The following is a 27,524-nucleotide window of genomic DNA, read 5'->3' on the forward strand; positions in this document are numbered from 1 at the left end:
AAATCAGGAGGGAAGGGGATTAAGAACAAGTGTATTTGCCTGTACACAATATCTCCAGAACAGATGCTTGTGTTGCTATGGTAACCATGACAACATATGTGCAAATTTTAACAAGATTCAAAACATTTTTGAGCAAGTTATCATAAAAGATTTAACTTCTTGATTATGTGTTCAGAAGTTTCCAGTAGCTCTTATATCTTTTTGAGATTTCAATCTCTGAGAACAATCTACTGTGCACAACAGAATGAGTACAATGACCAGTTATTTTAGAAATTATTTAATATACAAATGCATACACTGCTTCTTTCAACAACCATGATACAAAATCTTACCAAATCTCAGTGGATTGCACTGATGTAAATAATTTTATCTCCATTTACATTAGGAAGTCAATTTCTCCAGTAATGCTTCTATTCCTTTTACATTTTTATTCTGCTTCAGCTTTGGGATGAGCTTTTTCAGTCCTTTTTTGACTGTATTTGCCACTTTTTCATCAGTGCTCCGGAGAAGGCTACAAGAAAAATTACAGGATGTCAAAGGTCAGCATGCAGGTCATAGGAAAAGAAGCTATCCATGTAAGGAAACAATAACTATTTAGGAAGAATATAGTTCAGGCCAGATTCTGTCACTTCCTCTTATAAAAAGATGTAAAACATTCCAAAAAATATGAAACACCAAGTGAGAACACAACCAACAAATAATCAGTCTGCAGGGAACTGCTGATCCCTGTTCAAAGCATGTTCAAACACTGGGTCAGACCAGGTTGTCCAAGGCTTCACCCACTCTTGGCTTGAAACCTGCCAGGCTGGAGACAGCCCAAACTCCCTGGGCCCCAGCCCCGCTGCTGGACCATCCTCATGGGGAAAAGGCTGCTCCTTTATCTTCAGCCTGAGCCTCTTGTGTTTCAGCTTGTGCCACTGCCTCTTGCCCCGTATTGCTGTGAAGGGACCAGCTCTCCTCCATCCCCTCCCGTGGGTCCCAGGGATGCTGTTGGGTGCCCACAAGTTGCCCCTTCTCCCAGATGAAACAGCCTTAGCCCCACAGCCTCTCCTACCGGGCCAAGGGATCCAGCCCGTGACTGTGCTGGTCACCCTTCATTAAACTCAGTCCAGTTTTTGATACCTTTCCTGTAACAGGAGTCCTAAAACTGCATACAGTGCCATACATCTAATACATTCAAGTACCTTCACTATGCTACTTCCATGGCACATTTAGTGCAGGACTACAAACCCTTACCAGTTCTGTTCTCCTTTTACATACTACTTTTAGAAAACAAACCAGATTTTGAACATAACTTTCTTCCTCAGAAACAAGGAAATTCATCATAAGATGTAAAATACTATTAGAAAAGAAAAAGTTTCTCCGCTATGCAGATCAACGCAGGTATTGACTGTCCTTCTCCCGTCCTTTAGTTAACAGTGAAGTGTTCTTGGACTGCAATAGAAAATCAATAGAGGTAATGGCACAGCTAATTTGCTATTTCAAAACGATGAGTGAACACTGCCTAAAAAAAGTGTCTTCTACAGCCAATGTGTGCAAACTATGTGTGCAAATCAGAATTACAAGTTTGATATACAAATAAACTAAGACTGGAAACAAACTATAACACCCATGTGCTGGTGTCAAGCAGGCTGCGTGATACAAGTCCTTACAATCCCCAGGACTCTTCCAAGTGGCTCTCAAATTTGCAGCTTCCAAAAAGCTTGTTTCTTGCCTACTTTTTAAAAAAGGATTAGACATGGCAAACTGAACAAAGACATAAAGGAATTAACGTAGCTTAAGATGAGATTTATATTTTGACTCCTTTAGAACTCCAAATCCTGTGCCAGATGGCAACACTGCAGGGAGTACCACATGGGACATTCAACACAGGTGAGGGTGATACTTCCTCATCTTTTCTGTGAGTCATGTACCCCTGACAACAGCAAGAAAGTCAAGAGCACTGACAAAGGATGTGCTGATCACATTGGTAATTAACACAGAGAAGTACACATGGTTCACTCACCACAAGGGACAAAGAGCACAAAAAACAGCAAGACACTTTGGACCTCATTTTATGTATTTCTAAAAATTAATTTCATCTGCTGACAGCTACACATGTACAGCTGCTTTCAAACTTCTAGTAACCACAGGTATTTCAAGACAGGTATTCTTAATACAGAACATCTGCATGTCTGATAAGACCAACACAGTGAACATAGTGGGGGGTTTTAAAACTATTATTCTGGAAGTTTTTATAAGATCTAGAAAGCTGGTACATACGTATTTTGTGGATATAAAATGTAACTCCTACAGGTTACACAAATAACAAATGGAGGTCAATAAGATATTTGGTGAAGTAAGTTCTTGTCCATTTTCTATCTTGGTGTAACACATCACTTACAAATTAAAAAATACCCAGAAGATTCATATATAGGAAAGGAAATAGACCTGCATCCATGACATTCAAGTACTTGCAAGACTTTATACACTAGGCTGGCCTGGAGAGGGTCCTCTCATTACCTTAGGACTCCTCAAACTATTATTACGCTGGAACCAGGCCCCAGATTTTTTTTATAAAAATCAAACTAAAACCAAGTAGGACACGGAAAGGTGAAGGTCCAGATTACACCAGGTAACTAAGAAGTCAAGCACATGCAATGACTGCTCGTAACTGACAAATAATTACTAGATAGCCAAAAACCTTCAAATGGACTCACTGAGTAATTCTGAGTTTCTGATTTGCATGAATGTGACAGATGGCTTCTGAAAGCCAACAACAAAACAGAAATCAATCACGGCTTCAGGGGGAAATGGCATTGTCTGAAAATCACTTTTTTCTCAGGGATCTGAGCTCCCTTATGAAAAAGAAGTATCTGGGTTTTTTAAATGAGAAGGTTTTTAAGAACTCAACAATTATATCATGTAAAAAAAACCCTGTAGTTACTATCTATACCAGACTAAATTCAATTTATTATTGCTGTATGATTTAGATAATCTCTTGACTTCAGTGCATGTAGTTAAACAAAAATGCAATTAATTACTATATGTTTTTGAGGTAAGCAGGTGTCACATGAAATGGAACAAAAGGAGCTGGTTTTGTGTTCTCAGTTGCCTAAACAAAAGGACTTCATGCCTAAAAAGTCATCAAGAGAAGTTTAATCTACCAAAGATTCAGATTTCAGTGAAATAAACAAAAAACTTAAGAATAAAATTCCAGCAAACAAAGAAGCAATATACTCCTTTCACTCTTTCCTCTAATTTTCAATATTGGTGAAAATACTGCCAGTCTGGGAGATAAGCTCCCCTGCTTGGTAACAAAGGACACTTGTCGAAGTCCCATCCTGTAGTGACATGAGTAATAGAGAGGGAGAAAGACTGCCATTCCTCACAGACCTTTCCATAAAATACACCACTACTGTGCTAGTTTTTTCTAATAAGCAATTAATAGTTTCCTGTTTTATCTGTAAGTCTTCAAAGCCTATTCAAAGACTATTGCCACAGTGATAGCCAGCTACTGAAGTGCTAAATATGGAAAAAAAAAAATCTGTTACTTTGCTCTGCAACTTTATTTGGACAATCTAAACAGCTTAGTACATACACCAGCCACACCACACGCTAAATGAACCTCTTCAGCCTTGAGTCAAAGGCAAAAACTCCAAAAATTAATAGAGTGTCATGAATAAGCCTTTCTAACAAAACTACACCGTACAGACATTAGATGCATTTACTGAATTCTAAAGGCCTGTTATGAGAGGCAAAGAAAGAGAATTATCGTTCTGGCAGCTGAAGAATCTTAACAGCCAGATCCATATGACTATTAAGATGTTGTGCAAACTGGCTTTGTATCTGGATTGCAACTACTCCTCAACTAGCAATTCTTCTCACTAGTGATCTGAATGATAACGCCTAAACAAAGTTAGAATTGAACTCAGATTAACTAACAGAAGTAAAAATGGCTTTTGATTCACCCTGCAAAAGAGCAAGAACATCAAAGTAGCAGAGAAGTAAAGCAAACAGTGAGGAGTCTAAAGTAACTTCAGGAGAAAGAAAAGTAGAGCAGCAAAAAGAAAGCAGAGGATTTATTTTTCAAAATCATGTTGTCTGTTTGAATTGTTTGTTGACTTTGGTTCAGTGAAAGTCTTTACAAGGAGCCAGAAGTGGAAGGCTGACAGAGAAGTTCCAGAACACAGACCACACACTTTAGGTTAAAGGCAAAACCTTTGGTTTCTACTGACAGGAAGCTACAAAACGAAAGCAGCGATGATGAACACAGCTGTTCACATTCGATAAAACAAAATGTTACTGGTAGTCTGATTCCTGTGGAATACTTTTTATCTCACTAGTTGCATGGTTTGCTCCTTCAAAGTCATGAGCCAGTTAGCTCATCATAAGTCTTTGCATAGTCTGTTCTTAAGCACGGTCACTTCCAAACATTTATTTATTCCAGTATCAGAAATTTTTAGGCTTTGTAATTAAGAGATCAACACAAAGCATAATTTACCAAAACAAAACAATTTCCAAATTATTGTATGCTGCCACCAGTCCCAGGTATTTCATTAATTACATTAATTATTTTTATGTAGGTATTTGTAGACTGCTCTTTTGAGAATTTTGTGCTTGTAAAACAAGACATGGTAGGCACAGCTTTAAAAATAAATTTGATTTCTAATCTTCAGATTTTCCAATACTGAGCTACTTCCTAGAACTACAAAAGACAGAGTTCAAGGAACAACCTATGGAAACTCTGGCTTGAATTCTTCCATTTCCCTGTTCCATTGAAGACTTGCCAGTTGCATGAAATTCAGTACATTTTGTTGGTAGAAATTTCAACTGATGTTTTCTTAGCTGTTCAAGAAATTAACACTGTAATCTAACCAGAAGTGGCCATGTGCCTTACATACCAACATAGAATAATGGCACCTCTATTTACTTCTGCCCAGGTCTTCAGATTCTCAATACCAACCCGTTCCACCAGTGTTCTTCCAAAGCAAACTGTAAAATGTGGGAAAGAGATAGGGAGAAGAAAAAAATTTACACAGTATCTTTATACAAAAAATCCTGTTGAAAGTTCTCTCTAGTAGCGATTTAATCATATAGTTTTTAGTTACCAACTATTCACAAAGTTCCCTCTAAATAACTGACTGTTCAATGCAATGCATAATCTTCATAGATGCTAGACTACTTATAAGTACTGCTTGAAATTTATTAGACAACAGCAGCACTAATTACATATTACACTAATGACATATGCAAAACAAAGAACCTAGTCTGACCTCAGGTCCTCAGCTGAATTTGAAGAACTGAACCTCATGAAAACTGCTCTTAGAACTTGTATGCTGAGCAAACTTAGCAGTAAATAATGCCAAAAACCCCCAACAAACTCCAACCTCCAAACAAACACTGAAGCTATTTTTCATATCACTTTAGATTCAAATTCCACCTGAAGACAGGTCAGTTTTTATACAACTTGTTCCCCACGTAATAACAACTGCTTGGATTTTAATGCCAATTCAATGAACTCAGAGCAAGAATTTTGCAAGGCACTTTTTGGAGGAAACCAAAGGGAACATCACGCGCTTAAACTGGGAATTGCATGATGTTAGCAGAAATAAATCCAGATTACTATCATCATCTCAGGCGAGCCTCTGAAAGACACTCATAAAACTTTCCCTTTGCACATTTTTAATCATCTACTTGAGATGTAGCCTCCTTTCAGAAACATTTAATAAAGTACAACTAACATATTTTAAAGGAAATGGTGGCTACCTGAGTGTAGCAAGAAGAAAAGAAATAAAGAGTTTAACAAGGTCTGATAATTTTATAGAAAAAAACCCACTACACACAAAGAAGTTCCCTCAGATTATACTTTGACACTCAGTCCTTTTCATTTTTTGAGGTTTTTGTATGAGAAAAAGAAATCACTATTATGATAGGGTGACTCACACAACAAGATTTTAGTTATGTAATAAAATAAGTTTAAAAGCTAAACTGAGAACATCTGTGCTCATTATCTGCCTTATGGAACATAAACTAGCAAAGTTGTCCTATTTTTGTGCACGAATTATTGTAATAACAGTTATAAAGCATTAATCCACCAGCATCAATGAACACACTAAAGATTACAGTTTGGCTCACGAGCATTAAAGAAACAGGGGTTCCTGTCAGAAAGCAGTTTATACCTTAAACTGCTATGCAGTTTAGTAAAGCTATCAACGCATTTTAAGAACAGGAATGAACTCTGTCCCAAATACACAGTAAACTCCTGCAAAAACCCCCAGCCACTACTTGCTTTGCAGAAAAAGCAAACATATCCTTGGCATTCTGTTTGTATAGCAGCTCACAGCAGCAAAAAGACAGAAGCACTAATGTTAAATTTTGCATGTATTAGTATACTCAAAGAAATAAATGCAACAATCTTATTTTTTAGGTGTGTGTCAGATAAGCAATTAGTCTGAAGTCAATTTGATCAAATAAAGCTGAATTTCCAACATACCTTCTTTTCCACTTTCTCTCACTTTTTCATCTTGTTCTATTAACCATTTCAAAACCAGATGTCCTGCTGGATGTTCTGCAATATGAAGCTTTAGGGGGAATAGACAAACCAAAACCAAACCAAATTATTTAGTGATGATGTTTCAAAATGCAGTTCCATGTCTGGCCATAAATACTTCTGCTTGATTTATTCACTCTGCCTTCAGACACTACATCACACTGATTCATTTAGTTACCACCTACACAAATATAAAGAGGTTTGATGCAAGTTTCTGAATACTTATTCAAACTGACCAGTTTAATTTTTACCATCTTCCCTGCAACATTTAACTTTCAGTAATATAAACCATATCAACCAACATTTCACCCACTCCTCCAAAGACTTCATTATTACAGAGCAGAATCTCTTGGTCTACTTGCTTCTGCAAGAATTTCCAGACCTTTTGCTTTTTCACAGACTTGAAAATTCACTACGCTACGGTTCACAGAAAGTCACAGAAAACATGATTAGTTCATGTAAAATTCTGTAAAATGTGTATCTTAAAGAAGGGGAAATACAGTGCAAATCCAGCACAACTATGGAAACCTGGAGGACATCTATCTTAAATATAGTGTACGTTGCATTTTTTTGTTTTCTAGTCTAGGGACACATATCTGACTGAGCTTAACTCAACAAAACAGGGGAGGGGTACAACTTTGAAGAGAAGGTAATACTGTAAAGATAAACAGCTATTATCTAAGACCTTTCCTTACATGAAGATATGCCTATCTGAAAGATAAGAGACCCTGTCATTCTCAGTGTAAATAGTCAAATGAAATATAAAACTTTGCTAAGTGCTTGATTGCACATTAAAAGAGAAACTGTGTAACATGCTTGTCAGCTACCTTCCCACAAAATGTTTAAAGCAGTTCTAAAGATTCAAGATCATGAAGCAACTTGCTCTACAACATATATGAAGTACTGGCTCAAGCCACCATGACTCCAGTCAGATGTAGTAACAAAAATAATAATAAAACATGTAATCCAAATGTCAGAAAACAGGATCACGTCTAATGTGCGAGTGCTACTAGGGCAGTATGCTGAGGTCTTACATAAAGGAAAAAGAGAGGACTTTATTCTAGTAATACAGAAGATCTGCAAGATCTCAGCACCTTGTCCTCTGTACAATACCTGTCCATCACGGCCACCCGGAATCAGCTCTTCTGCTGCTAAATTAGCAATTGCATCTAGTGCAGGCTGGATGTCACCAAGTGCTGTTCTTAAGATGGCAGCAACCAAGACAAAGGTAGCTTTGTCTATCACTACTTCTTGGGTATGGTCTTGCAAATATTCAAGCAAAGGAGTGGAAATGGCTTCCAGGAGTTCACGGCGACGGAGTTCAGTATTCTTCTTACTGAGAAAAAGGACAGCACACTATGTAGAAGACTTGCTCTGTATGCACATTAAGCAACAAGAAATTCATAACATACATGCTATTTGAGACAGATATAAATTACTGTAAGACTAAATTATAGGCATTAATGTTCCCTTTGTTTCACACACAATTAAACACATATTGCTCACACAGTTTAAGAACACATGGAGTGAGAAAGTGTTTAAAGCTGACTGCCTTTAAACCTCATAGAGTTTTTTGTTAATCATAATTTACCCTGTTTATTTTCATTTTGTTATCTCAACTACCAAGATGTATCTCTTACACAGCTCACTAGTCATCTAAAATTGCTCCTTCTTCAAAGCTGATAAGCACCACTGTCAATACCAGAGACTGGAATCAAACTAGTAATTTTAACTTTTATTGCTAGATTTTGAGATATACTTTTATCCAACTCAAAGCACCAGTGATGCATATTGCGAATTTTCTTCTACACCAAACCTGATATATGAGTTTACACACAGAACGTATCACAATATTTGCCCTTTACAAAGGGGGTAAACTACTGATCACCAATACCTTGCTGGTTACTAACCATAGTATGTGAAATATAAACAAAAACAAAAAAGGAAAAAAAGAAAAAAATAAGGAAAGAATAATGTATCTAATAATACTTATTAGTATAATTTTTATATATTTACTTTACTTAGATTTATTATGAAGAAAATTGAAATTAAATCATGACAGAAAGCTGTGTGAACTCTTCTGGACTCTAAGGAAAATAACCTTCATATCTGAGTTACCTATAGGCATTTCCATCTCCCTGTTGCAGAAGTGTGATGATTTCTGGAACAAAATGTGCAGGATCTCTAGGACTTAGCAGGTACAACAAGACCTTCTTTCCATATTTGTTGTTTATTATATTGGGCAAAGAAGCATTTATTTCCTGTAAGAGTAAACAAACAACAATGAAACACTAATGAAATAACAGTTCTTGGTCACTTTCAGTATCAAAACTGTGAGAAAGTATAACAGGAAAAACTCTAAATGACACAGACGTGTCTCTCTGCTGTGGTGTCTCTCTTTGGTGGTGTCTTCCTAGCTACCCATTTCTGGAGTCCTCATGAAAGTGAGGGATTTCGTGTTAAAATCTGCCAGAATCCTTACACATGTCAAGCTCACAGTGTACAGTTCCAATCACATGTGAAGCTTCAAAGCACGACACATATTGTCTGGTCCTGGATTAAGAGTCTGTGGAGCTGAGAGATGATGAGAAGACCTTCCTCAAAGGATTTAAAGAGCTTAAAACCTTCCCTTACCTGCAAATTCCCAGCTGTGCTGCCAATCCACAAAAATGATGAGTTTTGTAATACCACCAAAAAAGCCCCCCAAAAGAGCAAAACAACCCACAAAACAACAACAGAAAAACCCTTTACTTTTTCTCCGCCTCAAATCTTACTGGTTTCATTACCTTCTTACAGCTAAATTTTATTATGGACAGAATGATAAACAGTATTTTAGAAAAAACTGCTCTTTGAGACAATTTTAAGGCTTGGCTTCTTCCAAAGAGTATGCTTCAATGCTTGATTTTAAGATGCCCCCACCTTACCATCTGCTACTAGTTTTCATTCACTATCAGAAGAGCTGGTTTTCATCTTTTTTTTTTTTTTAATTTTCCCTGACATCCTTTCCCTATGTTTGACCTCATATAAACCCTGATGGGCCAATTCTGCATGTGTGAAAGCTACTTCTCCTTGTTATCCCTTACTCTTCTGTCAAGATCGATGTGGTAGGATGATCAAATGGTAAACATTCTATTATCTTCAATGATGGATTAATTACTGATCTCAGATGATTCAGTAATTAAATGACATCTTGGAAGCTCAGCTAAAGACAAACAGAGTATCTGAACTAATAAACTCTCCAGAAAGCAGAGTGCTTGTAACATCATACAGGAATACCTCAATGATCTCATACCAAGACAGCTCTGGTAAGTCAGGACTTATTTGCTTGGACCTTTTCCAGAAGTTGTTACATTGCAGATTGGGATCTGAAAACAAAACCCAGCTGCAATTACAGCTAAAATACTTGAGAAACAAAAAACATCTCCACATTAAGATGCTTTCATCTCTCCAGACCCATTAAAAAGGAACAGCCAAATCTCCATGTTAGGGTACAAAATCCCAACTCCCCACTATACAAAATTGCTTAAGGGAAGAACTGCTCATATTTTTCAAAGCAAGCCTCATCAGAACCCCTTTCTTCTCATATTCCTCCTCCAATGCAGAACATTTGCCTCATCTTTATTTCCCTGCCACTGTCTCTAAAGCTGTCAGTCCCTGAAGCCACAGCACGAGTACTGCTGTAAGCTGCTTAGAACTCTGATTACAGGAAGCAAATACTTTTGCATTTTGTAAATTGTATGAGGTAACATCCTTATTCTGAAGTCTTTCACCAATTTAATCTCTTGAAACTTGCAGAGTTCAAACTTCTATGACAAAAGACATGAACTTTAAAGAGACTCCAGTCACCCACTAGCCAGAATGAACATGTATAAAAAGGGCAAATTTCAGCAAGCACTGAATCTAGCCTAAAAACTAATTCAAATAAATAACTAAAAAACATAGGAAAATGCTAAGGTGTGCTATGAAAATAAAAAACTAACCATGATACACAAATATAATGAAACAGAAAAGATGGAAAGTATTTAAATAGTTTAAAAAAGCAGGTGGATTCCTACTCTTATCCTCCTCTACACTGGCAAACACACCGACACTATTTAATATACTATTTTAGGAAAAATTCAATTACTTACTGATATAATTAACTGCTTCACAAGTTTCGTGTCATCAATGCAATCAAATGCCGCCAGCAAGACCAGATGAGAAAATTCACCCTGCAAAGATGAGACATCAGACACGTAGTCAAGTTTTATGAATATACTGACTTAGAATTGGTACTTCTGAGAGTTTGTCTAAACCATAACACAACATGAACCACAAACAAATTCTGACTACTCTCATCTAAGGAGAGAAGCCCAACATTTAGGTACTCTCTAAAAGCAAGCCTTGTTAACAGAAATATGTTCTTCAAACAAAAGTAGCTCTGCCATTTTAAGTGGATACACTGTTTTATCACATCCAAGCTATTAATCTAATCCTACTATATAATCATCATTTGAAATCACAGGATTTTCCTGCAGGAACATTACATGCAGACTTTATAGTGGATTTGCTTAAAACTGAACTAAGTCACACACTGTATTTCTGGAGATCATGTGTCTGCAATGACATACAGCCTCCACTGCATTGTTGGAGTGCAAGTCCAAGCATACTCTGAAGGGCACAACCCAATTCACTTGTATGTCAGTGAGACTGTATCTCAAAGTGAAGCCACATCTTCAGTGCTCCAGTGTTTTGTTAGCTATAATTCACCCACTCTCTTACACTTTTATATAATATATCATTTATAAAATGTAACAACTCATTTATTGTGGTATTAAGAAAGTATGGAGAGAAACATTACCTAGACCAGTGGACCCCAAAGTGGGTTGCACAAGACAATCCATTGTAGTGCCATTAATAAATAAATAAATAAACCCTCTGGTAATCTTTATGTCATTCTTTTAAATTTTCTATTTCTGTGTACATTTTATAATGTATACTAGTACAGTAGTACAGGTACATAATTTATACATAAATATACACATATTGGGGATGCACACTCATGATGTGATCAAAAAACTTTGGAAGGTCACTGACTGAGACCACATCAACTACTAGCAAACAGAAAAACACAGCAACCAGGAAGGGAAGAAGTATAAAAAGCTCTTCTTCACAGTTCCAGTTTTGCCCAACTCTATGAAAATCTGGTTGCATCTGTTTCTCTCCTGGTGCTGCAGTCTCCAAGCATACATGTTACTCAGAAAAAAATAAAACACATGGACTTCTTCCATTGTATGTCACTCTATCATTAATTCATTTTGAAGTTTCCTGAGTTGAAAAAAATATTGAGCATCTTATAAGAAATATGCATGTCCAAATAGCCTTTCCAATGATGTCTCCAACACATCTTGATTTTTTTTTCCTCTTCTTTATACATGTTTGTTTTATTCCCAACTAAGGAGAATTAACCAACAAGCCATAAAAAGATACAATATAAAGCTGGGTTCCATAAAAGAAAAAGCTGAAAGAAAACTTAGGACTAATAATTAACTCAAATACTTTAAAGAAGCATAGTACTACATGTAGTCCCCACAATGGTATGCCTCTAAATATTCCATAAAGTTCAATTATTTCATATTATCTAATACATCATCACTGTTTTAAGACTAGTTTGAGACCTCACAATTGTTTCCAGTACCAAAGAACATTCAAATCAGCCTTTATAAAAGTACTTCTGTTTCAGAGACTATGAAATAAATGGTTAATGAACACTCACCGTTGCTATTTTTTCAATATATGTCTTCATAGTTTTCACAATGACTTTTCTGTCCTATTCAAAAGGAAACAGGAAACTCAAATGAGCCTTGAATACCAGTGATTCTGAGTAACTAAACTGTTATTTATACCTTTCAAAAAGATAACCTTTAATTTGCTTACTAAAGCAAAGGCTATTTTTTCCCAAAGACTCACATTTGTACTAATAGTCTTCACCTAGAATCAGTGTGAAAAGTTAAACCTGAATTCCGCCTCAATCCAAGAGAGGTGCTGTGGTATGTTTGCAAGTCCAGTCCACCAACAGAAGATGCCAAAAAAACTTGGAAAAAAACCCAACCAACAAACAAACAAAACAAAAAACCCCAAACCACCACATATGTTCACACATATTTTGTTTATTACTTAAAGAAGAATAAATTTCATCTCTTCATTTGGAAAGAAACCTATTCAACAGGACCTCTAGCTTGTTGCAAAACCCTACTACTAGCAAGAAATTCTTGTCAGAAAGTTCCCTCAGTGCTTGTTCTTTTGGCTCTTGCAATCACTGCTCAGTCTTTCTTAGATTCATTACCACCCCTAGATCCTAGGAACTTCATAATTTTTTCTGTACTCTTTAACAAGCACTTAATACTGCTTTTGTATTTTTAAATACAGAAAAACATAGGAGGCATTGCAGTATTTCCAAGAGGTTATATTACACCTAAAGTATTTCAGGATACTATATCAGCAGATAAAACTAAAACACAGTTCCTATAACATTTTACACGTTTTCACATTACGACTTTTTTTACTGTCCTCTTTCTCCTGTCAATTTCACTTGTATTAAGAAACCTGTGGGATAAATGAAAGGATAATAATCTTAAAATGGAAAAGCTTAATGTGACACCTTCAAAATCTCTGCTAAAAATAAAAGGAGATGCTTCCACTACAGAAGTTCTAATGAAAATATTTGATCCACAAAGAAAAAATTACTGCTTGTGTTTGTCAATAGATAAAGAGGTGCCAGTTTTTAACCTTGCTCTCAAATTCTTAACTGCATGAAAATGTGCACTAGCAGAAGGACCTGTGTGGACAATCACAGAGAACTAAGTAGAGGGAAACCAAACATTACCTTGGGAGTGCCATGCCATAAACAGTGCATTGCTACTCGGGCTCCATCATGAGTGTGTGCCAGGTAGATGACAGCCTCTCTGATAGCTTCTATCATTTCCTGGGCAAGAAATAGTGATAAAGCAAAAAGGTGAAAGAAAAGGGATGAGAAATCTCAAGGTAGGTGGGTGAGAGCCTGAAAGAATCTTTTTGTCTGCCCACAACACTACAGAAACACTCTGGCTCTACACAGACACTCTCATTGCCTTCACCTATGAAAAACTACCTCAAAAAGAGTCCAAGGGACTGTAAATGTATACAAGCTTTCTTTCTTTAAAACTATACTGTTTATCATAATCATTTCATCAAATCACAACTGTACTGAAGCTTATCAGCTATCCAATTACAAAAAGTTCAAGTCACGGTGCTCAGAACTGAAACAGAAATTAGAAATAAAGACAACTATTAATTTAGGGAGAAATCTTTGAAGATGGTGTAATTTATTTACATATACAGGGCAATAGCCAGAAAGTAAGAAGAACGAAGAAGTCATTTAAGCACCAGGCTATGTTATAAATCAGGTATGACAAGATTCAGCCAAAAGTTAGTCTTCATATCAAAGGAATGAGGTCCTGAAGCTGTCTGACAAATAATACCATCAGCCAAAGGAAAAAACCAAACCAAATCAAACAATCCCCTCCTGGCTTACTAGATACTACCTCTATTACTATCCAATGACTTCTTCAACATGAAGCTCCCACCTATCCCTCTTTCTATCCCTAGCTTCTTCTTGCTCTCCAGCCAAAGGCTCCAAGCATTTGACCAATTACTTATAAACTGCTCAATCACAACACGATTGGTGTCACCAGCTGTATGTACAGGCAGGAACAGATCTGCAGAAGGGGTTTCCAAACCCCAAAGAGGATGTCCATATACTAGCACATCTGCACAGAAGGCCAAGCGAGAAGGAGATATGCCTTATTGCCAATTCACATAAGCCTGTGAATCCAGAACCATTCTGAGAATACACAGGAATGTTTAATTAGGCAAGATCCAGATTCAGAATAGGTTATGAATAGGCCACTCCACTACCCTTCACTTTGGGTTTATTAAAAGTAACAAAGCAGAATTCAAGAGACCAGATAGGCAGAAGAAGGTAAGAGACAAAGTTTAGAAGGCTCTGCCTGGCTTGAGGTGAGATGGTTCTGGAGAACCAGGACAAGGCTGGTGAAATCTCAACAGATACCAGCTTAAACAGTGGCACTTCACACAATTGGATTTAGGCCTTGTATTTGCAAGAATGCCTGAGGTAATATTAAAACTGGAATGCAATACAGATACAGCAGACAAGGATTTGGGTGCTGACAGAAGGGCCCAATCTCACTGTATTTTGATCAAGAGATTGTTGGGCAATTACCGTAAGTGGTTAAGAAACTACACACTGGAAAGCTAAACTACTGGAAGCTATGGCCCTGGCTTTAATTATTCCCCAGCTGCTGAGAAGGACCACTCAGCATGAAGAAAGGAAACATTAAGTCATTTCACTAGACCTTCTTCTTTAAATTCAAGTATCACAAGCACTGACGTAGAAGTTCACTGTGACCGTAAATCTCCATACAACACTACTCCCCAGTCATCCATCTAGAACCATCAGATGTGTAAAACTCTATAAATGAAAGATGTGTATTTTTGTGTAGTTGACTTACAATACTTTCACAAAAAGATAAAAACATTTCACTGAAAAGGCAAAAGAAGACCAAAACCAAAATAATCATACTTACAGATCTTTGTTTTGGAAAAGCGTGAACGAAAAAGTCCAAAAATACTTTATGTACCAGTGAGTGCTTTATCACCGCCTCTCTGTATTTGGATAGATGAATATAAACAACAAGTTCCCCACAAATAATCATTTTAACATATGCTAGCAATACCTCATTTGTATTTAAAAAAGTTAGGCAGGATGGTGTGCAAAAACACACAGAGTCAGTATGGATTAGACATTTACCACTGAGAATATGTGGAAGATTCTACTGAAATTTAAAAGTTATAAAACCTATTATCTCATAAAGACCACTGGAGAAGCTTATCTAACAATGCATTATGGAAACACATCAGAGTGTGGGATTTCTACCAATGGTTTGACTGGGGCAGGGGACGCTTTAGTTTATAGAAGTGGAGTTCAGTATTAAGGTAAGTTATTCATTATTGACACCTGGGACAAAAGCATAGTTACTTACTACACAACATAGCAACATTACAGCTTAAAAGAATCTGTATCACTGTCATATGAGCTTATAAGAATATTGATGTCACTGTTTGTATGTAAGAAACAAACTGGTTCACGCTAGATTGCCACAACTTAAATCAATTTTTGTCCTTACTTTTGTGCCATTGGTGTTAGAATCTGCTTCATTTCATCCAAGATGGCCTCTCTCTTTTCAGGCTGAGCTTCTAACACTTTATCCAGTGTTGGGACAACTGGTGTCTGAAACGAATGCACAACCAGAGGTTTAGCTGCTCCCAGTAAGTATCAGAGTTTATGAAAAATTATAATGTTTAGTCCCTTTCTAATAAAAAATCATGAACAATATCAAAACAAAAATTATTTTCTGCAAAATTAACAATTTTTACAATTTTAAAAATAAAAAGCTACCTTTTCTGAGTATGTCAGAAGCTGTAAACTTAAGTTTCCACAAATCAAATATTCATCATTAGCAAACAAAAACTACTTCCATGGTCTGAGCTGCTTTTTGCCAATCATGTCAGCTCTTCATGAGACTGTCAGACACAAGGTAAAATACACAAAACTGGCATTATGTTAAGGTGCTCCTCAGCTAAACAGAAATCCTGCATGACATGTACACATACATCAGAGGGCAACACAAGTCAGTGTGAACTGAGAAGCTGACAAAGGCCCAGTTCAATTTCAGATCAGGAACAGCAGAGAGGAGGAATATATACCATACATCTTCCATACAGAAATATTTCCTGGTATCTCAACTAAAGAATTATACTGGTAACTCTTGTAAAATAATCTGTTGTTGGAAGAAGTCTGACTAGATAGAAAATTAGAATATTTTTTAGAAAATTAGAATATTTTTTTTAACTATCTCTGCTGGAGGGGTCTTTTTAAAGACTACATTGTCATTTTTAATAAACCTACATTGTGCTGAGTTTCAGGTTTGCACCAAAATGTATGGTACTTGAAGCACCCATGCCAAGAATGCTGGAATGACAAAAGGTATCACTGCACTTGTTTTTATGGGTTGTTTTACTTCCCAGAACAAATTACTGCCCACAATCACAGCACACACACCCTTCTATTAAAATGTTGCAAAATGCTTAATTAAAACTTATAATAACCTCTTATTAAGAAAAAAAAACAGGAATACTGTTCAGAAATCAGTTGTTAATTTCTTATACAGTTTAAACAGAAATCTTGGGTAAAAGTATGCTGCGTTGTACAACAGGCTGCAGAAGTCACTCCCCCGTAATTGTGTAAAACAGTTTCGTACTTTGCAGCAAAATCCCTGACTATAATGGAAACCAACGTTTCAAGTCAGCAAGAAAAAAATAAAAACAGAATTCAAAAGAAAGGAGGTTGTACTTTTTGAAAAGTTAAAAATTAAGCTTAAATGGCATACTGTATATGGATACAGGCCCATTCTGCCATAAGGCAGTTCTGACACAAGAGTCATCTACAGTGCTAATGGGGAATTAAGCCTAAATCTTATCTCAGTAAGGATGACTGCAGGCTAGACATGATGATACTACAACAACTGCAACTACATGATAATAGACTGTCTTGGATGAGCAGAGCAAGCTCACACATGAACATAAAATATTTTACATAGTTTAAACTGAAAAAACCACAACAATTTCATCTAGACTAGAAACGTGCAAGTAATAATTACACTTAAACATGCTAAACTGCCCTACCTTTGGACAGTTGACAGAAAGAAATTTCATCAAAATAAATAGGAGGTAAGATAGGTAACATATTACTAACAGAACCCCCTTAGGTGCTAAACCATCTTAAACTACAAAGTATTGAAACACGACCTTGTAAACCTGGAAAGTGTTCCCGTATAGTTCTTCTGTCAGCATATTCCTCTGCTCCAGAATGGCTTTGTCATTATACGCATATTCCACCACAGCAGACGCCTCGGCATGACGGAGCATTTTTTTCACATGGCCTTTAAAACTTTTGATTATTTCTGCAACTTGTGTTTTTGTCCTGTTTCACAGAGAAAGATAAATAGCAAGAGTTAAAACTTTTAGAGGTAAGCTTACCTATCAACAGTTTTATTTTGAAAACACATTTAGGTAATAAGTTCTAGCACAAAAACCATGAAATATATACATCTGGATTAGCCTTATGGCACTCAGGAAACATGGCAAGAAAGCTGAGAATATGGAGAAATGATAAGGCATTTTGAGGCAAAGAAAAAAAACCAATGGATAAATTCTACAGAATAGAGGATGCCATTCCAAATTACTATGCAGAGAAAATTTTTAAAAGCCAGGGTCATTTTAAGGCAAAGATCAACTTTGAGCATACATCTGACCTTTTTTTGGCATGTTATCCCTGATGGGTACAGCTTTAGCTTTATGTTTTGCAAAAGGAAAAACACTTAGCAATACCACTCCCCCGTCTCATCCCTATTATGAAGATGTTTTGAGAGACTTATTTTTTATTCATGAAAAATGCACTATAAATTAAGAGTAGCATTCACACTAGAAATGAAACATCCCAACACAGATGAGCAAATTCACCTTATACTCACCCATACATAAGAAACTTCTTCACAATATTTCTGGAATATTTTGACTTGCTCAACTCTACTAGGCTATCTAGAAGAAGGGAGAAGCATTTAGTTGGTTTATTTTTCACTACATTAACTTCACAAAACAAGATGTCATTACTTACATAAGGATGAAGAGCTCACTAGAAATGACGCATTAGTTCAGAAAAAAATTTAAAAATACACAAGAGAAAACAATATGGCTTGTTCAAATGCTTCCTAACAGCAATACTGAAACATAAAGGTAAAATGTAAATGGGAAGAAAGTACCTTTCAATTCTTCAAATGTCTCTTGTCTTTGCTTCTCATTGCCATACTGAATAAAGCACTGGATCACTCGAGTTGAATCATGTGCAAATGCCAGCTGAAGGACACAGATACTTCATTACCCTGGGCCAGCCATTCAATAGCCATTAGCCACCGTATTTATTTTAATGTACATGCTCTCTGGTACAGTTTCATGCCATGTGTAGCATGTAATGCCAACTAAAACAGCAGTTATATGTTTATAACAAATTAAGATTTCAGGTCTTTTACCCCTTTACAAGTACTCTATCGAACAAAATACAAGCAATACTTCCAGTTGCTGGCAATTAAAGACATGCATTAAGGTTTTCCATAATGAAATAAAACAATTAAATGGTATCTCATTTTTTTTTCATGTCCTTTGTCATTTCAGAGTGACGTCCACTTCAGCATGGAATATCAAGAACCACTTTAAGATCCAACATGTATTTCACTACAAATTTATGCATTTCAAGAACAAAGCAAAGAGACTGTTTAGTATAGTTAAGCGTCAAGACACTATCTCCTCTAGAAAGTTGCAAAGCAATAATTGTAACTAATCAAAACTCTGAGTTCCTGAACCTCAGTTAACATCAAATTTCACTACACTAAAGCTGCTTGGCAAAACAGACAGCCTTTTAAATAGCCAGCTGACAGACAAGAGTATCCCAGGACTACTGTCCTGAAACAGAGGTGCCAAATGTAGTCTTTCAGCCCTGCTTTTGTTCTTTTTACTCACAGTCTAAAAGAATTCCCTGCAGCTTTTGGAAGAACAGGTACTACACTACTATACTATTAGAAGTTCTTTTATAGTACACAATTCTTTAAAGCAGCTTTGGTGAGCTCATGCACTATGCCATCAGTTTTTCCTACATTTTTAATTTTCCCATGAAGAAGCTTCTGTAGTTCATTCATTAGTTTTTCTCTCTTCTCCTTATGGCATTTTTTCCTATAAGCAAAAAAAACCACCAAACAATTTTAATTGAGGAAGCAGCTTTTTTTTGTATGATTCAATTATATCTATAAATTAAGAAGCAAGACAGTACAAAATAAAACTAGGTTAGCTTCTACTAATCTGAATTTATATTGTCATTCATTAAGCCTGTAAAAAGATGTAATTAAGCTGCTTCAGTTCCTGGAAACCAAACCAGATATCCACACTTTAACATTATTCTTCTTTCGAGTAACAACATTATTTGAAACATAAACTGAAATTTGCAGTCAGAGTTGTTTACACTTCCAAAGATCCGTAACCATCTTACAGCCAAAACTGCAAAGCAAGGATACTTAGAGCAAGCAAAATTAACTTGGCTTGCTGATATGAGGCCACAGGTCTAGAATTACATCCCCAGAGTAGATGAACCTTCACGAAAAACTCATACAGTAATCCCACTGCAGGATCGGGGTGAATCAGTACATGCTCTGTGCATCAGGATTCAAAAAAAAGTAAGACAACTCCTGAAGCCCTTACTCACAAATTTTAGCCTAGAACACAAGTTCAATCCAGACATTTCTAGCACCATGGGTCACCATACTCTGAACAACCTAAAAAATTGCATGCAACGTTATTGTTGGCCCATGGAGTTTCGGTGTGAAAATACAGTTTTATATAACTACAAGAGGAGAAAGAGAGTATTCAGGCAACTTCTGACTAAAAGTTAATGGAATGAAAGAAAAAAATCCTTATTACCTTCTCACATTTTCCCATATTTGCTTCGATTTTACAATTATGTCATAATTACTTTTATCATTAATTTGTCTGGTTTGCTTTAACTCCTTCCGTTTCTTTTTGAAATCGCTCCATTTTGGCTTCTTAGAATCCGATCCTTAAGACAAAAGTATATACATTTTCTACAGTCAAAAAAGGGGAGCAACAGAATTCTTTATCAGTATAAACTGTGGCAGATCCATGACTTGAATTGCTGGCAATTCAGAACCTTTGCCTGCTGTTACCCAGCTAGCTGACATGAAAGCATAAATACTGAGTAAGTATGCTAAGCTAGCAATTGCTCCTTCTAGAATACTGGAATAAGGCGGCAAACAATGAATTTTCCTCAAAGTTGTCAAAGGATGCATCGCTAATCTCTTACCACCTTGAAAATTGACTTAAGATGTACCTAGCAGCCTACAGCAGCCCCAAGTAGTTCTCCCTTTTTAATTCACTCTATATACATACATATATATACATACCTTTTCGGTCTCTTAAAAGGAGACCCCTAACTCAAAAATACATATCTGGAAACTCAGAAAAAGGAAAAAAATTAAAGCCTTTTTACAAAGGCTTTATTTAGTCAAATTCCTTAAGAGTGGGATTTTACTATACAACAGCTGTACATCTCCACATAAAAAACTCAGGCAAAGTAACATTACAGAAGTGCCAAAAATTAATTACGGAAGAACATCAAGAATTTGATTTTAGCTTTATTCATACCTTGACAAAACCCATTATCTTGTAATACATGGCTTCACAGAAGTAAGTCATGCTAACTATTGGCTCTAAAGAAACATTAAAGACACAGTTTTAAATTTTTAGACCTTAAGGCATCACTTATTGGTATCACTTGCACTTAAATGTCTTTCTCATCCAAAAAACCACGCTTTCCTTTTACAACGCGTATTATTGATTTTTATATCACTCCCCTATCACTCTCTTTTTCCTTACAAGCAAAACTTGTAAGGTTTTGAGAGCAGTGCCACTATGCAATACACAGCAGCCTTCAGTTACTCTTATAAACAACATTTAGAGGTTTTCTCTTGGTTTCAGGTTTTTTTAAAGCAGATTAATAAGAATGTTGCTATTAAGATTTCCACACATCCAATGCATATTTCATGCAAAGCCATTCTGCAAATCTGCAATAACAGCAACAGTAAAATACCCAACATTATCTACTGTCCTACAAACAAGTAACATTTTCCTGCAGAACTTCAGATCCCCTCACATAAAATTCCAATTCTCATTTTACAATGCTGTTTAATTGTCCCAGTAAAGCTTTGCCTTACAGCAGGAAAAGGGACAACATGAAGATCTCATGCAGAAGAAACAAATTTAAATAACAAATTTACTTAAACAGTGATAAAACGAGAAAATTACTTAGTCTTTCTGTATAAACATACAAACAAAAAAAGCTATAAAATCTAAAAGCAGTGGTAGCACCCATAATGTCCTTTTTTTTTTTTAAGGAGGTGACCAGATTGTTTGGACCACAGAAATGACTGTGACAAAATTAGACATGTAAAGGATAATCAACATTGTGTCATGAATTTCTATTCCAAAATTTATAACAAGTACTTTAAGAACAGTCGATTACATTTCCAAAATGGTCTATGAAGAGCTCTCTATTTTCCAAACGTGTCAAAATTGCCAGTTCCAAGCCAACCACTTAGCACTGCCATTAAAATAAACAGAGCTTTAGGATGGCATGCCAGTTATTTAAATTTCCTACTGTATCTTTCATTTTACTTCCAAGAAAATTTGTAACTTGAATCTCATGACTTCAACCTCAAGCTTAGCCAAAGGAAGTAATTTTTCCCACAGCAAAGACCAAACAGGAAGTAAATCTGGAGTTATTCAGCCAATTTGGAAAGGTGATAACAAGGCAGGGAGAAAGAGGAAGGTCTAGATGAACAATGTGTTTCACAAACCCTGGCTTCCACTGGTATCCAGGCTTAAAAATCTGCTCACCTCCCTCTTCACCATCCTGGAGTTTCCTCTTCTTTGCAAACTTTTCTGATTGCTGTTTATTCTTGAACTGTTTGACAGTAGCTTTTCCAGGTCTTAACTGCCCTTTAACAAATTTCTTGGAAATGGATTTAGGCTTTCCCTCCTCATCTCCTTTGTTAAAGAGCTTCTTTGGTGGACCTGAATCTATTAACCAACAAACCAGAAATTAAAATGCTATCATAGAGCTTATGTTGCTTCAAAATTAAAAAAACTACTGTAACAAGAATTAAACTTCTTTGTAATAACAACTCTATAACAGTAATTCTTACATGCTTCTCAAAGCCAGTGTTTTCATTGCAGCCCCCGGGTGTGCCAGTTTTCTCAGGGGAAGTTCAGCCCAGGAATTATTTTCCACACAGCAGGCATAAAAAGCATTATTCTACATCAAGAATTTCACTATCCCTGACATCACAGTCATCAATCCCCATATCATCTTTTCACAGTTTATGGTCAGGGCTGTTCTGAGATCATCTGTTCTAAACAGAAGAGAGCAAACATTGCTGAAAGGAGTCTTCCCAATCCTAATCCACAGCAATTCCACACAACCTAGCTTCATCTCTCAAATAAACTTCTTCTTAATGCTGGAAAACAAATCTAGAATCAAAAGGTTACCAACTCCAAATTTTTGATAGAGAGTATCTTAGGTGAACCAACTAGAGACAATGGGCCTTCCATGCAACCTATTTAAAGCATTTCAGTTTTACTTTTCCAAGTTAGTTGCTCATACAGTCAGTGTAATCTTGAATGTAAGTTAGTCATAGAATAGCTACAGATGGAAGGCACTTCTGAAAGTCACCTGGTCCAATCCTCCTGCTCACTCTGGGCCACTCAAAGCTGGTTGCCCAGGACCATGTTCAGGTGGGTTTTGACTGTGTCCAATGTGGGAAACTCCACCATCTCCTTGGGCAACCTGTGCCAGTGCTCAGTCACCCCCAGAGTAAAGAAGTCTTTCCTGATGTTGACAGGGACCCCCCTGTGTTCCAGTTTGTGCCCACTGTTCTCTGGTCCTGTTACTGGGCTCTACTGGAAAGAGTCTGGTTCTGCTTTTGAACCCTTCCTTCAGGTATTTGTGTATATTCACAAGGTCCCCCTCAGCCTTGTCTTCCCCAGGCTGAACTGCTCCAGATCTCTCAGCCTTTCCTCCTAGGAGAGATACCCTGGTCCCTTCATCATCTCTGCAGCCCTTCACTGGGCTCTCTCCAGTAAGTCCATGTCTCTATTTCACTGAAGAGCCCAGAGCTGAACACAGCACTCCAGGCAAAGCCTCACCGGGAGAGCTGAGGAGAGGGCAAGGCTCACCTTCCTCACCCTGCTCGCAGCACTCCACCTATCACAGCCCAGCATCCAATGAGCCGTGGCTAGCTCATGTTTCATCTGACCACGAGGAGTTTCTGCAAAGCTGCTCTATCACAGCATGAACCAGTGCACAGGGCTGTTCCCATCAAGCTACAGGAGTCTGTCCTTTACTCCTTGATAAACCTCACAGGCTTCTGTCAGCCTATTTTCCTACCTGCTGAGGTTCCCCCAGAGAGCAGCACAACCCTCTGGTGCATCTGCCACTCCTTCCAGTTCTGTGTCACCAGTGAATCTGAAGATGGTGCACTTTGCGACATCATTCACATCACCCATGAGGCTGTTGAACAGAACTGGAACTCGTGTTGACTGCTGGGGTTCCCTGCTAACCAGTGGCCTCCAACCAAAGTATCCCACTCTCTGGACCCAGCCCTTCAGACAGATTTCAATCTACCTCACCAGCCTGTAATTCACCAGCAACTCCGTGAGGATCTTATAAGAGGGGAGACATTGTCAAAGCCTTACTGAAGTTCAGGCAGACAACACCCACTTCTCTTCGCTCATTTCCCAAACTACTCGTTTCATGCATAAATTTACCAAGGGAAAAAAAAAACAAAAAGACCTCCATACACGCCAGTACACTACTACAATCACTAGGCCAGGGCTCCTATGAGCGCGCCTTTGCCTTCTTACCATTATCCTTCTTAAACTTCCTCTTCCCGTGTGGCACTTTTCCACGCGGCGCTTTTCCATTCTTCCCCGCGAACTTCTTTTTACCCTTGTTCTCCATGGCGACAACACTGCAAACAGAGCGGGAGACAGGGTTACTGGACCGCCAGGTCTCCCTCGTGATGAAAAGACAGCCCGCGCCTCCCGGTTAACACGCACGGCGGAGTCAGACCCTCCCCGACGGACGGTGCGGAGCCAGGCGCCGGGCGGCACAGCGGCTCAGCCGGGCACGGTCGCGGTTCCCGCTCCCCAGGGACGCCAGGCCCGGTTCCCCGGCACTCCTGGGAGGCCGCAGGAATGGAGGTCTCTGTGCGGGCCCGGCCCCGCCGCTCTCACCACACACGTGCGTCCCCGTCCGCGCCCGGCGGCTCCTACACCGCCCGCCGCTCCCCATTGGCCGCCGCGCCGCCGCCGCGCGACAGTGCCGCGCATGGTGCCGTACAGCGTGGGCCCGCCGCCGTGGCTGCGCCGGGGGGCGGGGGGGGCAGGCGTAACACCGACGGCAAAACGAGAAGTAAGTACTGTGAACAGTAACACTAGCGGTAGAACTAAAAATAGGTTTCCTCTTCCCCTTCCACCACTGAGGAGGTGCTGGCTAGCGAAGGAGTGCTGGATTGAAGATTGCGTGGGATTCCCCCACAAACACTTCACGGATGTTCATTGTAGACTAAATTCAAGGCAGTGGTTTGAAGTGAAAACTGAACGCTGGCTTTTGCTAAGAGGCCATTAAGTGTAAGATTTATTATCACAGGTTCTAGTACTATTGAACAATGCTTTGTGCACAGTAGTTTGAAATCGTTATCCATTGGATATCTGGCAACAGACTGACCAGTTAGGTGAGGGACATCTAAAACCACCTGTATAGGGCTGAAGTCCCAGCAAAATCAGGATGAAGTCTCAGTTCAGTGTTGCAAGACGACGTGCTTGAGAAATGGCCAATCTGGGCAGGGGCAGCCACTTCAAGAAGGACATTTTTATATCTCCCCCTCCTTTTTCTTTGGTTTTCTTGACTTTTGTTTCTTTTTTTTTTCCTGTAAATATGTGCATCTGAGTATCACTGAAGTCATTGTGGGTCAAATCTGACGAGTTGAACCTCAGCAGTTAATGTCAGGTATTTCATACCTGTTGGATGCTTCCAGCAAGAAAGTAATTTTTCTGCCTGGAGTCTCCTGTTGAACTGCTGTCCTCCAGCCTGCTGACTCTCCATCTGCATCCTGACATTGCATCTTTCCTCAGTTTTAGCTCTCACCCTGATCAATGTACACTTGTAACTATATGTGTCTGCTAATCGTGGTGAAAAGCTCTATACCACATACCAGACCTTAAGAGGAATAAAGTGCACACTGTCTGGAGACTTGTTTCTCCAACTTCTAAAAGCCTTTTTTCCCCCTTTTTTTCTTTTTTCTTCTTTTTTTTTTTTTTTGATCTTGGAAAAAGAAGCAAATCACATAGAATCTTAGTTAAGCACAATAATACCAATTTTATTGTTTCAGATCCAGATTCATTGATTCAGATTCATCTTAGATCCAGATGCATCAATATTGCCTTTGGATATCATAGCTGTCATAAGTATTACAAAGAATTCTGTGGGTCTAGTGCGAAGAATATGCAGTAAATCACTATTTTTCTTAGCAACCACTACACTCATAGTAACCACATTGATTTCCTGTACTATTTCTAAGGACAGAATATTCTAAAACCAGTTCAGATGGGAGAACTTATATAGATAGACATTCAAAGTGAAAGTAATTGCTACTGAAAATGCAATTTATAGTGAATTGCTATGTATATATCTCTGCTTACAAAAATTTAAATGCATCTCTCTGGAGTGAAGGTAAAAAAACCCATCTCTATATAACTGTTGTTTATAAGCCTTTAAAAGCATTTCTTACTGCTGTAATTTCTTGAAGATGAACCTTCTAAATGACCATGGATCCAACAAAGCATGGAAATTTATAGCTACTTTATATGATATTCAGTGTCTTTTCTGTTGTGTTTTTTGAGTCTATGGGATGCAAGACAGTCTCTCATTTTTCAACAGGATTAACTATATTAACTATTTTACTACATATGAGGAAACACTCTATTTCATAATGTGGTCAAATCTATTCAAGACTCTTACATTGTAAAATTGCACCATCACTGTTCGCTCTAGTGTCCCCACAGTTCTGCTTTAGTTTCCCTTTTTTCTCTAGCACTCATTAATGTCATCTTTATGAAGAAAATGGAAACCAAACACCAGCATTTGTGTTAATAAAAAGTTTTAATTATGTTGTTTCAAAAATACTTTACAAATATATTCTTACATTTATATCCAGTTGCGTAAGGTGAAAACAGTACATTGTAGTCCATGAAGGTAGTCTTCTGTGTACATATATATGTGTGTATATATATATATGTATGTATGTATGTATGTATGTATGTATAGATCAACAGTGTTTCAAAGGAGGAAAGAAGAAAATGTCACATGACAAGGAAGCTAAGACAGTCACAGGACCTTATTTCACTCTGCAAATGGTACAGTATATGATGTCAATCTTCTCTTCAGGTTTAGCATACAATTGGAGTATAGTGAATTCCTGAAGTAGAGAGAAATACAAATACCAGTCCTGGATCGTCCAAATCACTTCAGAGTACTAATCAGTGTGAAATATTCTTTGTACTTGTTAGTGTGTAAGGAAATGATTTTTTCTATACATATTGAAGGTGCAGTTGTTAGATACGTACACTTTTTGCTCTGGAATTAAATAAAGAAACACAATCTGACACTGCTTCTGCTGCTGTTGTTTTCCTCCCCTCTATTTGCTTTCTTCCTTAAAAGGGATTGAAATTGTCACATGAAATTGACAAGGAAGGTTTTTCCGTAGAGAAAAGAGAAGTGTACAGATACTTTTAGAAGAGGTTTGAGACTGAAGTGTGAAAGATCCAGACAGACATGCAGGTCAATAGGAGACATAGCAAATCTCCAAATTGAATTCAGATTTCATATACTCCTTTCGTAATTGGTGAGGAAAACCTGCCACAGTCTAGAGAACTGAACTATAGCTGCCTGGTACCTGGATTTGGACATTCCTGGATTTGTTTCCTTCTCCCATACAGGTGTAAAACCACCAACCCCTGTAAAGACTAAATTTAGGAAGAATAGATAACCAACCTCCTGACATTGCATCCGAAATCTCATTACACTGCCTGTGCAGGTTAGAATTGTAATAGATTAGTAGTTGTAACATAATTTACTCATCAAATTATTAGTAGTAATAGTTGTAGTAATTTACTCTTTTAATAGTATTGCATGTTATATTTATATATATATAAA

At 37.6% G+C, this 27,524-nt stretch overlaps 1 protein-coding gene across 2 annotated transcripts; it reads right to left on the minus strand.

Moving 5' to 3' along the window:
• Positions 1-264: 264 nt before the first annotated feature.
• Positions 265-24,607, minus strand: PUM3 (pumilio RNA binding family member 3). 2 transcript variants are annotated; one of them, XM_017808289.1, is made up of 18 exons: positions 24,545-24,607; positions 24,173-24,279; positions 22,148-22,330; positions 20,156-20,291; positions 19,339-19,414; positions 18,451-18,544; positions 18,163-18,229; positions 17,438-17,612; positions 15,757-15,860; positions 15,157-15,235; positions 13,398-13,496; positions 12,288-12,341; positions 10,663-10,743; positions 8,651-8,793; positions 7,646-7,868; positions 6,476-6,563; positions 4,884-4,974; positions 265-511 (listed from the first exon to the last, which is right to left on the minus strand). In XM_017808289.1, exons 2-18 carry the CDS (start codon positions 24,267-24,269, stop codon positions 382-384), a joined length of 1,920 nt encoding a protein of 639 aa, XP_017663778.1. In that variant the 5' UTR covers positions 24,270-24,279; positions 24,545-24,607; the 3' UTR covers positions 265-381. The 2 variants fall into 2 exon arrangements, with proteins under 2 accessions (XP_017663778.1, XP_017663779.1); XM_017808290.1 differs by lacking the exon at positions 24,545-24,607 and adding an exon at positions 24,368-24,495.
• Positions 24,608-27,524: the final 2,917 nt, after the last annotated feature.

The sequence above is a fragment of the Lepidothrix coronata genome, unplaced genomic scaffold (assembly GCF_001604755.1).
Source record: "Lepidothrix coronata isolate B3197 unplaced genomic scaffold, Lepidothrix_coronata-1.0 Scaffold22, whole genome shotgun sequence".
Taxonomy (NCBI): Eukaryota; Metazoa; Chordata; class Aves; order Passeriformes; family Pipridae; genus Lepidothrix; species Lepidothrix coronata.

What these genes read in the sequence shown, in the direction of transcription:
- PUM3 (XM_017808289.1), bottom strand. Translation starts at nt 24,269, where the DNA reads ATGGAGAACAAGGGTAAAAAGAAGTTCGCGGGGAAGAATGGAAAAGCG. An exon ending in GACATTTGAAGAATTGAAAG is followed by an intron (nt 18,230 to 18,450) that starts GTACTTTCTTCC and finishes CCCTTCTTCTAG; the next exon opens with ATAGCCTAGTAGAGTTGAGC. An exon ending in CTAACACCAATGGCACAAAA is followed by an intron (nt 15,236 to 15,756) that starts GTAAGGACAAAA and finishes ATCCAAATACAG; the next exon opens with AGAGGCGGTGATAAAGCACT.